This window comes from Rhinolophus sinicus, chromosome 11, assembly GCF_057876585.1.
Source record: "Rhinolophus sinicus isolate RSI-liver-muscle chromosome 11, RSI-T2T, whole genome shotgun sequence".
Lineage (NCBI taxonomy): Eukaryota > Metazoa > Chordata > Mammalia > Chiroptera > Rhinolophidae > Rhinolophus > Rhinolophus sinicus.
The window spans coordinates 17,935,444-17,947,854 of record NC_142511.1 but is presented as its reverse complement, the minus strand read 5'-3'; the positions used below and the strand labels follow the sequence as shown (position 1 = coordinate 17,947,854).

At 51.5% G+C, this 12,411-nt stretch overlaps 1 protein-coding gene across 1 annotated transcript; it reads right to left on the bottom strand.

Moving 5' to 3' along the window:
* Positions 1-509: 509 nt before the first annotated feature.
* RD3 (RD3 regulator of GUCY2D) lies at positions 510-11,015 on the bottom strand. Its single transcript, XM_019738025.3, has 3 exons — positions 10,680-11,015; positions 3,874-4,226; positions 510-2,162 (listed from the first exon to the last, which is right to left on the bottom strand). Exons 2-3 carry the CDS (start codon positions 4,167-4,169, stop codon positions 1,865-1,867), a joined length of 594 nt encoding a protein of 197 aa, XP_019593584.3. The 5' UTR covers positions 4,170-4,226; positions 10,680-11,015; the 3' UTR covers positions 510-1,864.
* Positions 11,016-12,411: the final 1,396 nt, after the last annotated feature.

Below are 12,411 nucleotides of genomic sequence, written 5' to 3'. Positions count from 1 at the left end.
TGTCTGTCTTGACTGAGGTGGGCAGGGAAGGTTTTCATGGGCAGCCAGTTACTTCAGAAAGAGCATGCCGTTGAGAGCCTTGGTTCTTCCTTTTTGGAGGGGAGAATAGGTACGTGCAGGGTGGTGGGGAAGAAGGAAAACAGTAGACATTCTCTTCACTGACCTCCTCTGACCCCGCCCCCACCAGATTGACGCTGACGCTCCATTCTCTCCAGGGCACCCAGAAAGCTTACGGCCAGCAGATCCTTTTCTGACTCTCCCCCGATATTTCTGCCCCTGTCAACTGAGTTGTCTGCTTACCAAGGGTCTCTTGGGTTTCTTCCAAAACTTCTTTATGCCAGTTGTTCTTATAGTTATGTTTAAAGTAAACACAAGCAAATAAAACAAGTGTAGAACGCCCATCAGACAACCCACATGTCACAAAAAATAGTGAACACAGCTCAAAAGTTTGGCAATTGAATGAACTATTTAATGTCTTAACATAAAATATGTAAGATGTTTAAGGTATACATGTTTATTGAAGCGATTCTCAACTTTTACCAATTATGTGAATGAGCCAATCAACTCTGTCTTTACGGTGTTGTATGAGAAGTTTTCCAGCATCCTGTGATTGTCTCTCTAGATTTGTGTGAAAATAACCTAAAATCGGATCATTAAAAAATGTTTTCCATTGCGCTTGGTCAGGGAATATATGGATTTTCCCCTTGCTGACTTATCTCCTCCTGGCATTTTATTTACAGGCCACCTGGCCTTCCATAGGTGATCCGTACATTGGAGAATCTACATGCCCATCACCAAGATCTGACTGTGTAAGAAACAGAAGGACAGTGAGCCTGTAGGGAGGTTCTTCTAGAACATTTCACTCAGGTGCCTCAGTATCAGTTAGGGGTTTGGGCACCACTTTCCATGGGAACAGCCAGAGAGCAGGCGTGACCAGATTCAGAAGCGATCCTGGAATCAGAGACCTGGGCTCTCCAGAGCAGCAAGTCAGAAGGTCTTGAAACTTAGCTTCTGGAAGGAGCTGCTGGGTACTGGTCAGCTCCCAGGTGATGACATTGGGCTGGGATGATGGCAACCTTCCTCTGCCCCCAGCGACCTTTCTAGGAGTGAAGCTTTGACCCTCATGCCAGTGCCAACATAAGAGATGGGTCAGACCACAGGCAGGTGCAAGCATAGCCCTTGGACCTGTCCCATCATAGCCCAGGACTCAAGGACTCAGGGGCAGAGACTATGTATACAGGAGCAATCTCACTGTCCATGGGAATCTGGGCGCAGCTTAAGGTGGAAGAACCCTGGCTCTCTCTGAGCCTCCGTTTCCTCGTTCACTAGTCAGGAAAGTGGGACCGAGTGGTCTCTGTGGTCCCTTCCAGCTCTGCCGGCCCATGAAGCTGTGACCCACCTGCAGTGGTAAAACCAGCCAGTCACCAGCAGAGAATGGACACCACCCAACAAGTCGCTCATCTTTACCTAGGGAGATGGGGTAAATGGGACGACACTGAAGTTAGGGTGACAACTCAGGTCTTGGCAAAAAGGCAGGGCAATGATTCCCCCTCCAAACAGAAACAGAAGACAGGGATGGGGCTGTGGTCTGTCTGCCAACACCCTGAATCTGTGAGCAGGAAGGGGCTGCTCCTACTCGCTGGCGCAGGGGAGGCAGAGCCCCCACTCCTGCAGCTCCAAGCCCTGACTCTGGGCCTTGTAGCCAGTGGGAGAGGGTGGGCAGGGAGGGGTCGCTCCATCTTACAGGAGCATCTTGGGATGTGGCCGCTTCGGCCCCCTCCTCAGGGACACGTGGGGAGGTTCCAGGACCCTGGACGTCACCAGCCTCTCATGCCCTCCCACAGGTGGCTCAGGTGAGGGCGGGTCAGTCCTCTTTGAGCGCCTGGAACTCTGGCATGCTCCAGGTCCGCGTCTGCGGCTGCGTGTCCCGCTCCACATCCTCAGAGATGGTCCGGATGTCGCTGGCGAAGGGGGATATGCGTGCGCGGGTCTTGAAGGTGGCCAGTGCCAGGCTGCCGCGGGGCCGCAGGCTCCATTGCCTCGTCAGCCTGTGGGCCTCCTCCTCCTGCTTCATCTTCTCCAGCACTTCCTGCAGCACCGAGCGGAACAGCCGGGACACCTCCCGTACCTCGGGTTCCTGCTCGGCCATCAGCTGCCGGAATCTGGGAGCAGAAGGTCAGAGAGCACGGTGGGGCGGTCACCTAGACGTGGCATGTGACGCACCCCAGAGGCTGGTGTGTGCCCACACTGTGGTCCATTCCCATCTCCTCCACCTATTGCTTGCGTTCAAATACCAGCTCTGCCACTTCTGCCCTCAATGAGCCTCAGCTTCCTCACCTGTAAACTGGGGTCATAGCCACCTTTTTGTGAGGTTTAATGAGCTAACATATGCAAAGGTCCTGGCACTTGCCTCAGGTTATCTGTGCCCATGTAGTAAGGGGAGCCGACTGCTATCACCTCCTACTGAGTGAGGCTTTCTGCAACCCTTTCCCACCTTTCACCCACTGGCTAGAGTGGTCTCTCTGAAATGTATATCTGATTAGATCACTGCCCTGAGATATTCCTTGCATGGCTCCTGCCATCTCCTGGGGGAGGGTGAGCTACTTGGCCATTTACCAGGTCCCCTGCTACTTCCACAGTCTGTGCTCCAGCCAGGAAGAATCACCTGTGGTCCCCAGAGCTCTCTGCAGGGTTTCCCTGCCTGGTTCCTCTGCCTAAATTGTCTTTGCTAGAGCTCAGAAATGAGCGATAGTTAGCAAGTCCATTTACTGTATGGGTTCTTCCACCATATGGAGAATCAGGACCTTCTCAAACTTTTCAGCAATGACATGAGGCCGAAAATGTGGCGGGACAATCATATGTGTGTCCCCAGCCTCCCTTTCGTTTATGAAGTGTGGTTTGCCAGCTTAAATTCTCTCATCAACACCACACACACACACACACACACACACACACACACACACACACACTCACCCCTGTCCCTGTCTTCAGGATTCTTCTGGAACTAGATACATTTGGGGGCGGTGGGGGGAGGTCTTCCACAGAACAGAATAATAAAAATGGGGGAGGGTAAGATTCTCAGCCTGGAGGAAGAAAGGGGTGGGGACATAAAGAGACTGCAAAATTCCAAGGCACATGGATAAGACTAGCGAAGGAGAAAGGGGAATTTAAGGGGCATCTCGAAGAAAAAGGTGTATATTGCTTAAAGAGATGGGTGAGGAAAGATTTGGGGAGACTAAGGGGGATTTTAAGATGTTTTATGGTGCATCTATATTTCTTTACTAGTATTTGAGAAATGCAGATAAAGGCCTTAAATTACCTTTGAAATTACTTTTGGTTGTTGGACTACCCTTCTTTGACTTCCACATGAATTCAGCTGAGACTGTGGGTCACAGCTTTATTAAGGTTATATTTATATTCAGGAACATTTTGTACCCAAGCTCTTAATGTTTGGTGCCCCAGGGCTCTGAACCCTACACACACACACACACACACGCACACACACCTGGGGCAAGTTATTCTGACATCAGATAATTGTTATCTGGGAAAACGCTCTAAGACGGTAGTATAGAAGATGACCTGACGAAGGAGAAGGAGTTAGCTACATTAAAATCCAGGAGAATAACAATCCAGACAGAAAGCTCAAAGGCCTGGGGTTCTCTCCTATCAAAGCTTGTGTGCTTGCAGGAGCCGCTCCCTTCCTCCCTCTGGGCCCCTAGCCTGATCTGGTGTTTCATGGCCTCTTTCAGATTCCTCCTCCGGCCTTGTTCCTTCTGACAGATAACTGGGTCATCCAGAACCCCTGGCTCTAGTCCTGGTAACCTCAGGTCCTGCCGCTGCAGCCATCAACAGCTAGCCCTGTGCAGGGGTTACCTGAGGATGGCGGGCCCACAGTAGGATGGGTGGATCTTGGCACAGATGTCCTCCAGCTGCAGCCGCTCACCAGGGCTGAGGTCGTAGGTGGGCTGGGACGTGCGGGCCAGCCAGCTGTAGTCCACTCCAGTGCAGATCTTCCTGACCGCATTGCTGCGCTCCCGCTGCTGCCTCTCGGCCTCTCGCATCTGCCCTGCCAGTTCCATCATGAGCGTCTCCAGCACCATCTCAGCTGGGCTCCGGGATGACAGCCGTGGCGGGGCCTCGGTCCACCGGAGCCACGGGATGAGGGACATGGCCCTCCTAGGACTTCCTGAGACAGGACGGAGTGCGTGTGTCTTCCTTGGGCCCTTCTGTCAGGATGGAGAGAACAAAGGGAAGGGAGGGGAGCTGGGACCCCAGTGAGAAGGCCTGCTCTGTCCTCACAGCTGGGTGGCCTCAAATAAGTCGCTCAACCTCTTTGTGCAATCATTTCTAATACAATAAGGCAAGATAGGGCTGTTGTAAGAACCAGTTGTGAATAAACTTGGGATGCACCACATAAAAGTAAGATACTCTCATGGTTGTAACAATCCCTAATGCATCTAAATGATTGAGAGAAAGTTCCTCCTGGAGCCCTGCTAACTCCAAACAAAGTAGGAAGCTGATTGTTTATGGCTGAGTACAATCTTATCCCTATGACTTAAGGGGAAAACAACACACACACACACACACACACACACACACACACACACACACACACTACAGACGCCTACATCCTATGTCAACTTCACAGGAAAATACACTAAGCTTCTAAATGCCCCCAGCCTATTGCTGAAGGAAGCTTAGAACTGTATGGGGTTGACATCATCCTGCAAAAGACACAACTTACCCACCATTCATTCATTCATCCAGAAGCATTAATCAAGCACTGGGTACACACCTGTGGAGGAACACAAATGGGAAAGCACGCCAGGGACCCTGCCCAATAGACACAGGATATGATAAGTAAAAACCATAACATCGGTGGAAAGAGGTAAACACGACTGGAGGAGCGGAGAGTCTGTACTGACGGGGAAAGGAAGGAGCGACTCTAGATGATGAACGGGGTCACAGAAGGCTTTGTGGAGGAGAGCAGGCTGAAGGGTGGGTGAGTGCAGGCCTCAGACACATGGACTGATGGAGAGGTACCAGGTGGAAGACCCAGATGTGGTACAAGGTGAGACATGAGCAAGGAGCATCAGGTAGGAGAGCGAGGACCTAACTCATCAGCCTATTACCACAGGGTTCTGCTCAACACAGGTTTGGTGAATGACAGACTGAGGGACTAGAAAGGATGAATGGGTGAATGAGCTGCCATCTCAGCACGCCGGCTCCCTGTCAGAAGTGGGTTTGTGCCTCTGACAATAGTGACAGCCAGCACCATTCCTGGGCTAAAACTTGAAGTGGGTCTTCGAGGTGTCCCACCTCCCCTTTCTATGCCTCTTCCCTCCAGGGAACTCCCCCTTCCAGGCACCAATGGCGCCGTCCTGCCTAGACTCCCAGGTGCAGTGAAAACAGATTCAGTGAACTCCGTCTCAACAACATGGCATGACACGTGTCACCTCCTGAGGACATCCACATTTTTAGGCAGCCATCCCATCACCCTGCGTCCACAGCGCTTAGCCCAGAGAAATGAATTGTTAGGGCTGGAGAATCAGACATAAATGGGAAAATTATTATGGGCTAGCAGTAACCTTCTGGAATGGCACAAATGGAAATGTCTACTTACGCATGGAGACTTGAACAACCAATTCCCTCATGGCGGCGTGGATTGAGCCAGCTCCTGGCCCTCAGCCTGTCCCTTTCTGTCCGCGCACCATGAAGGGCCTTGCAAACATGCATGGGGACACCCAGCCTTCGTGTCCAGGCCCATCCACACCCTTACCAACAGTCACCTCTTTGCCCCCTCAGACCTAGGGTTGTCTGCACTGGTGATATCGTTCACCCTTGGGAGACTGGGACTAAAGAGGAGGCCTGCTCAGGCTCTGGAAGTGGGCAGGTGACTGTCTGGGCAGGGAGTTCTGGATCTCAGTACCTGAGGCCTGATTTAGAGGGGAAGTGACGTCAGAACAGACTTGTCTCCTTAATCCCCCAGACTCCTCACCACAGGTGGAGCTCGGCCACACGAAAGCCAGAGAGCAGCCTGGGGCCAGGGCCCTCTTCCCGGGGTTTACGGCTTGTACCCCTGACCTGAGCTGGCATCTAGAAACAGGTGCTTAGCCCATGTCAGATGGCACAGGCTGAGTGGGGTGATTCCACCAGAGTCCTGGGGTTAGTGGATTCTTAGCTTCTCTGGCCCAGGGAGTGGGGTCTCTCAGGGGTAAGGGCATGTTATGAATTTTCCTCCCCCAACTCCCCACTCTCCCCACCTCCAACCCTCACTAGAGATTGACAGAAGCTTTGACAGAGACAACGTTTATGCCAAGCTATTTCTGTCCCTGGTGCCAGCTGTTCTCCCAGGAGGCTCTGCAGCAGGTCTGATTAAGTTCTTAGGGCAAAGGAGGGAGGGAGAGATAGAGCGAGAGAGAGCAGGGCAGTGAGGAAAGCTAGCCAGATAGAGGCCAGAGGTGGTTGGCTTATCTCAGGGCCTTCCCAGGGCCTGACCCAGCGGAAATCCAATGTGAGTCTGTGTCATGACCAAGTGTCTGGGAAAGAAGGTGATGGCAGGTGTGGTCTGATAAAGACGCCCAGAGGGTTCATCAGAACAGCAAGGGTGGCCTTCGCTGGGTGCTCTGCACAATTAGGATTCTGCTCTCCCTTGTTCTGGATTAACCCCCATGGCAAAGCCAAACGCCCCCGTGTAAGCGGCAAGGCCCCTCACACTCCTGCTCCCTGCTAGGCCATGGCAGCACACACCATGGACTCTGGAACTTTCCCATGAGGAATAATGCCCGTTTCCCTTTCTGTCAACAACCCCTACAATCTGCCTCCAATGCATGAACACTAATTGACTGAATACATGTTGTTGTTGTTTTTAAATTAGGACATTTGAGGAAATTTGAAAATGAGCTGAAGGTTAAGTAATGAGTGTTGATTTTCTTAGGTATAAAAATGGTTATAGGGGAACGTTGACAAGTAGCCCAATCTTAGAAAGCAATGCTGACGTGTTCCTAGCAGAAGTGTCATAATGCCTTCAATACCTTACATTCAAATAGTTCAGAAAATGTTATACACACACACACACACACACACACACACACACACACACACACACAGGGCAAATATGGCAAAATATTAAAATCGTTTTGTCTAGGGGGAATTTATGGGTGTTTATTGCACTATCATTCGAATTTTTCTTCATGGTTTGAGCATATTCATAATTTCAAAGTTAGAAAATATCTAGCTCAAAACTCACTTTTTGCAGGAAGCCTTCTCAATTCACTCTCTCTGTTGGGCTTGATTTATTCTTCAGCACCCCGGCCCACAGTTTATATTAGACCCAGTTATAGCGCCGTGGCATTTTTCACAAATGGGCGTGGGTGTCGAGGGAACAACCAGTGGCCTGCGGTGGGCAAGTCTGGGGTGTGGAGACTAAAGCCCAGGCCTGAATTCTGACCCACTCATGACAGCAAACACAGGTGGGAGTGTGCGGTGTACCTGTCACTGTTTGGTGCTGAGGCTCCGTTCAGGACCCTACATTCAGGAGAGGGACTGGAACGAGTCATGATACTGCTGAGGGGCACGCCCAGCGGTGCAGTGCCCCTGTCTGGAAGGGCACATCTGTGAAGTGGCAGCACAACACGATGAAGTGTATACCCACTCTGCCTTTGGTTGATTGCCAGCTCCCATGAGGCTGGTGCATGTTGGGGGAGCTCAGGCTTTAGCAGAGAAAAACTGCGTGCAATATCTACACCCTTCCCCTCCCTGCCATAGCTGCCGGTGTCCAAGTTACCCTCATTGCTCCAAGCCTCAGTTTCCCCATCTGTAAGATGGGCTAATAAGGGTACCTACTCCAGGTAACTGTGAAGATCAAATAAGGTAACGTTCGTATAAGTGCAAATAAACTCACAAGAAGTTGTTTCACCTAGGTCTGTGACTGTCGGTCCCTCGGTACAGGGATTCTTGCCCTGAAGCCCACAGGGAGAATTCAGAGGTTTATGAACTCAGATTGGTAAAAACAAATCTTCATTTCCACCAATTTTAACTGAGATGTAGTACTTCCGTCAGTGATGAATGCGGGCCCCAGACCACAGCAGTACCAGTCATGCCTGTGACTTTATCTCCAGTAGAGATCACAGAGATTTTCATAACACTGTAACAATGTTATTCTTGAAATATCATTTAAGCTCATCACTATTATGAAATCACGGCATTTGTTAGAACTGCCACGAGATTTCATTATTTTACATGTTCATAGGGAGACACATATATTAACTACCATGTTTCCCTGAAAATAAGACCTACCTCGAAAATAAGCCCCAGTGAATCATCAGCCAGACGGATGCATTTAGTACGTTATGATGATGTTCCAGAAGAAGATGACATCACTGTATTTGAATAAATGTAGGTGTTGTACATGAAAAAATAAGACATCCCCTGAAATATACGTCCTAATGTGTCTTTTGGAGCAAAAATTAATATAAGACCCGGTCTTATTTTCGGGGAAATACGGTATATCTCAAATTGTTTTTAAAAACACGTCAAAACCTGCATTTCAATACAACTGGTTTCTTTCGTAACCCTATGAACTTAATTTCATGCACTTAGAAACATCTTGCTGAAAACGTGTCCACAGGCTTCCACAGGGGGCCATGGCACAAAAAGTAAAGGATCCCGGTTTGGTACAACCTTGACCCCAATCCTGTTCCTGGCCTTGCCCCAACCCTGGCTTCTAGGGAGGCCTCCCCTCACCTCCTGACCCCATGAAGGGAAAGCTCAGGGGTACAGCCTCAGTTCACCCAGCACCAATAGGAAGGCTCTCACTTGTTCTGTCTCTGCCCTTTGGCGTCACTCCCCTGAGCACTTTCTCCTTCATTCTCTGCTCTTCCTCCTCCACCTTCCTCTCCCCTTCATTACCCCTCCCACCCCCACTCTCTGAGCCTTCCCTTCAGCCTATTTTTGAACATCCCTGAGGATGACATCTTTTCTGGGGCTCCCTGGGAAAAGCTACCACCAGCTGTGGCTCGTTAGATACTTGAATATGCTAGAAACATCACCTCCATGCTGCCAGGGCAAGGGGAGTCTGGCTCTGGGCAGCGAGCAGTGGGAAGGGGACCAGGAGAATCTCAGTGTGGGTTGTGTACCCTTGGAGTAGGAAGCAGGACTCTGACTGCCCCTCAGAAGGCATGAGAGGTTTGCCTGACTCTAGCGATAAAGGCCACCAGCCCCTGCCAACCAGGAAGGACAGCTCAGTCTCTGCCAGGAAGCTGTTTTCTTGGTACCAAGACAGGGAGCCCCACCCAGATGCCACCTCTGAGCTGGGCTCTAACAGCTGAGCTGGGCTGCTGCAGGCCAGGCTGAGAGGCAACATGCTTGTTTCCAGGGACCCGTGGGCACCCACTGTCTCCCTGAGCAGGCAGGCTGGCTTTGCTGAAGCTGGATCCCGAGTCTGGGCAGAGGTCTTGGAGCAGGTACGGAGAGCAGGTACGGAGGTGCTGTGCTCTCTAACTGACCTTCCTCCAGCCCTGTGTTTGCCAAGGTCCATGGCCAGCTTCACAGACTGCAAATGGACCTTAGTTTTCTTCGGCATCATAGAGGAATAACAGTAATCCACCAAGCCCGGTGTGACTCAGCCTGACCTGTGGGCCCCTGCCCACCTGATTAACACCTGCTCATCTTTTAGGACCCCCCTCAAGCATCAGCAACTCTTTGCACCCTGCCCCACACGACCCCCCACTGAGGTAGGACAGGGTGCCGGCCAGTACCTGCCAGATGCCATCACGACATCTGTAAGAAACACGTTTCTCACTTTTTTTTATCGCTTTTCTCTCTCTCCACTTGGCTACGAGCTCTGTGAAGGCAAGAGCTGAATTTGTTGACTCTGCTGACAGGCAGCAGGCACTTGATAGGTGGTTCATGAATGAATGAATGAATGGCAGTCAGTTTTCCTCATTCTGAGGCAGAGGTTCAATCAGAAGGGAGCGAGTATTCAGGTCCAACTGGCCATAGTTGGATGGGGTTAATTGCCAGCAAACTCTGGCCTGGTCCCACAGTTGCCCCTTGGACTTTTCCTTCCCGATCCTGGTCCTCTTCCTGGAGCCCAGCCCACGCCTCTCTCTCCAGGCCTGCTCTCCTGGGCGTGTTATCGGGGACTCACAGAAAGCTCTGTGGCTGGAACCCTGAGACCCACACATCACCCACGTGTCCTGCTCACTGCTGTGTCCCGAGAGGCTGATTCTGCACCTCAGGCTTAGTAGGTGCTCAAGTTACAGCTCTCAAATTGATGAGAGAATGTCTGATGTGGGATTCACCTCTCTTCTCCTGCCTGGGTCCTCCCCCTAAAAGCAGAAGAGAAAATGCTGGGGCTGGGTCCTCCCAAACAGACGTGCTGGTTCCAGAGCAGACAATAGCTATGGCTTCCCATGGGTTTATAAAGCAAGGACACGCCACAGTTCGAGGATACCATAGAGGCCACCGACTCCTGTGGAACAGCTGAGGACTGACAGGGCCTCCCTGTGGCCATCTGACCCTGGACTCAGACAGCTCAATAGGCTGTGCTCAGCCTGCCACAGCCCGGAAGCTGCCTCTCCCAGCTCCAGGCTGACCGGCCTCAGCTCTCATTTCTTAAGGCTCAGCTGCTGTCCAGGTGTGGAAGCCACTGTCTCCTGAGGAGACGCCCCTCTTACCTGGCTCTCTGAGGTCTGCCTCCACTGAGGTGAAAGGTCCAACAGGGGTCCAGCTTTCTGCTTCCCAGTCTGGGCGAAGAGTGTCTGGATCTTTTCAAGGAAAAGCAAAAAGTTTGGAAGCCATGCATGAGAGGGCAGGGTAGAGAAGATTACATCCTAAGCGTGTCCCTCCTCTTTCTCTTCTGCTTCTGGCTGTGGTCTCATACTTTCCCCTCTCGTTCTGTCTCTGAGAAGTTGTGCCGAAGAGAAAACAATACTGACCAGTGGAGGGATCCAGCCTGGGGTGTGTGTGTGTGTGTGTGTGTGTGTGTGTGTGTGTGTGTGTGTGTGTGTCCCAGGAGGCTGGAACCATGGCTCCTCTGCAGAATGGGAGGCAGGCCAGCTCCTGATCTGTGGTTGCCTGGAAACCACCTAAGCCTCTTTTACCTCGCGCTGTATTATCTCTAGAGGGAGCCCTCTGACATGACGCAGACACCTGAGAAAACCCCGTGGGGGAGAGAGGCCTGCCTCCGATGGATGGCTTTCTCAGCCGCTTCCTTCCTCCCGAGCTAAGGTGAGGGTGGCACAAACAGGAAGCAAGACCCCTCACTGTACCCTCTGCAGAGTCCTAGGTCGACCTGCTGTGAACAGATATTTCCAGCTACTTGGTAGATGGTTCCTGGCTGGAGGTCTCCTCTTTCCACCTCCTCCCTCCACCAGGAGAGGGGCGATTCTGGGTGCCGAGGGCAGTGGCCTGAAAAGGTGTGTCTTTACCTTAGTCTCACATACCCTTACCTGCCCTCCTCTTTGCTAATCAAAATTCTCTCCTTCCCTCAAGGCAAACTCAAGTACAGAAAGTTATTCTGACTTTCTGGAGGAGGGGTGAGCCTGAGGAAGTAATCCAGGGAGAAGAGGGACCGTGAACTGTGGTTACTGACTTTGAGGTACTTGAGGTGACACACAGGGGCTGGCAGGGGCCTCCTGTTGCTGTCTGGCATCCCACAGTCACAACTGGGCCTTCTGTCTGTCTCTGTGCTCTGGACACACTGTTATTTGCAGACTATTCTGGCTACGGCCACGTGAGGGCCAGCTTGCACCTAACAGACATTTGGTGGCACTGAAACGGATGTGCTGCCCTGTGAGGGGCCTGGGGGAACTGTAATGGGCCCTAAGCCGCAGTATAATAGATCTCAGGTGATGCTATACCAGGTACCAGGTGATGGAGTGACTTCTGGGCAAATCTAGTCTCGATCGTGTTGAAAATAAAGCAGAAAGTATAGCCAAGCTGAAATTAAACTATCTGATGAGCTGACTCAAGCTTGCCCACCTGCCTGCCTGCATGTTTTTACTTTTTTCCCTGGGTGATATGTCACTTCGTGCTTGTTCTCTGGCTGGTTCCATTGGGCTACCTGACTTCCTTCCTTCGTCATCTTCTCACGCAGGGGTCTTGAGTCAGGAGCCAGGTCATACGATCACAGCACAACAGTCCTAAAGGTTGGGAGGGTCGCTGAGGGGATGACAGACTCACACATTCGAGCAGCTGTAGCTCACTTCCTCAGACCCACAGTGCCGAAGTGGCTTCCTCCCCAGGGCCAGCTAAAGCAGAGCAACTCAGAGCAGGTAAGGGTCAGTCCTCTGAGCATCCCACTGCCATCCTGGCACATCCCCAAAGGCAGAAATTCCAAGGAATTTCCATGCTGGGGGGAAGGGTGCGGCAGGACTAGAAGACTCTGTCCTGCCTTTGGGAAAGTTC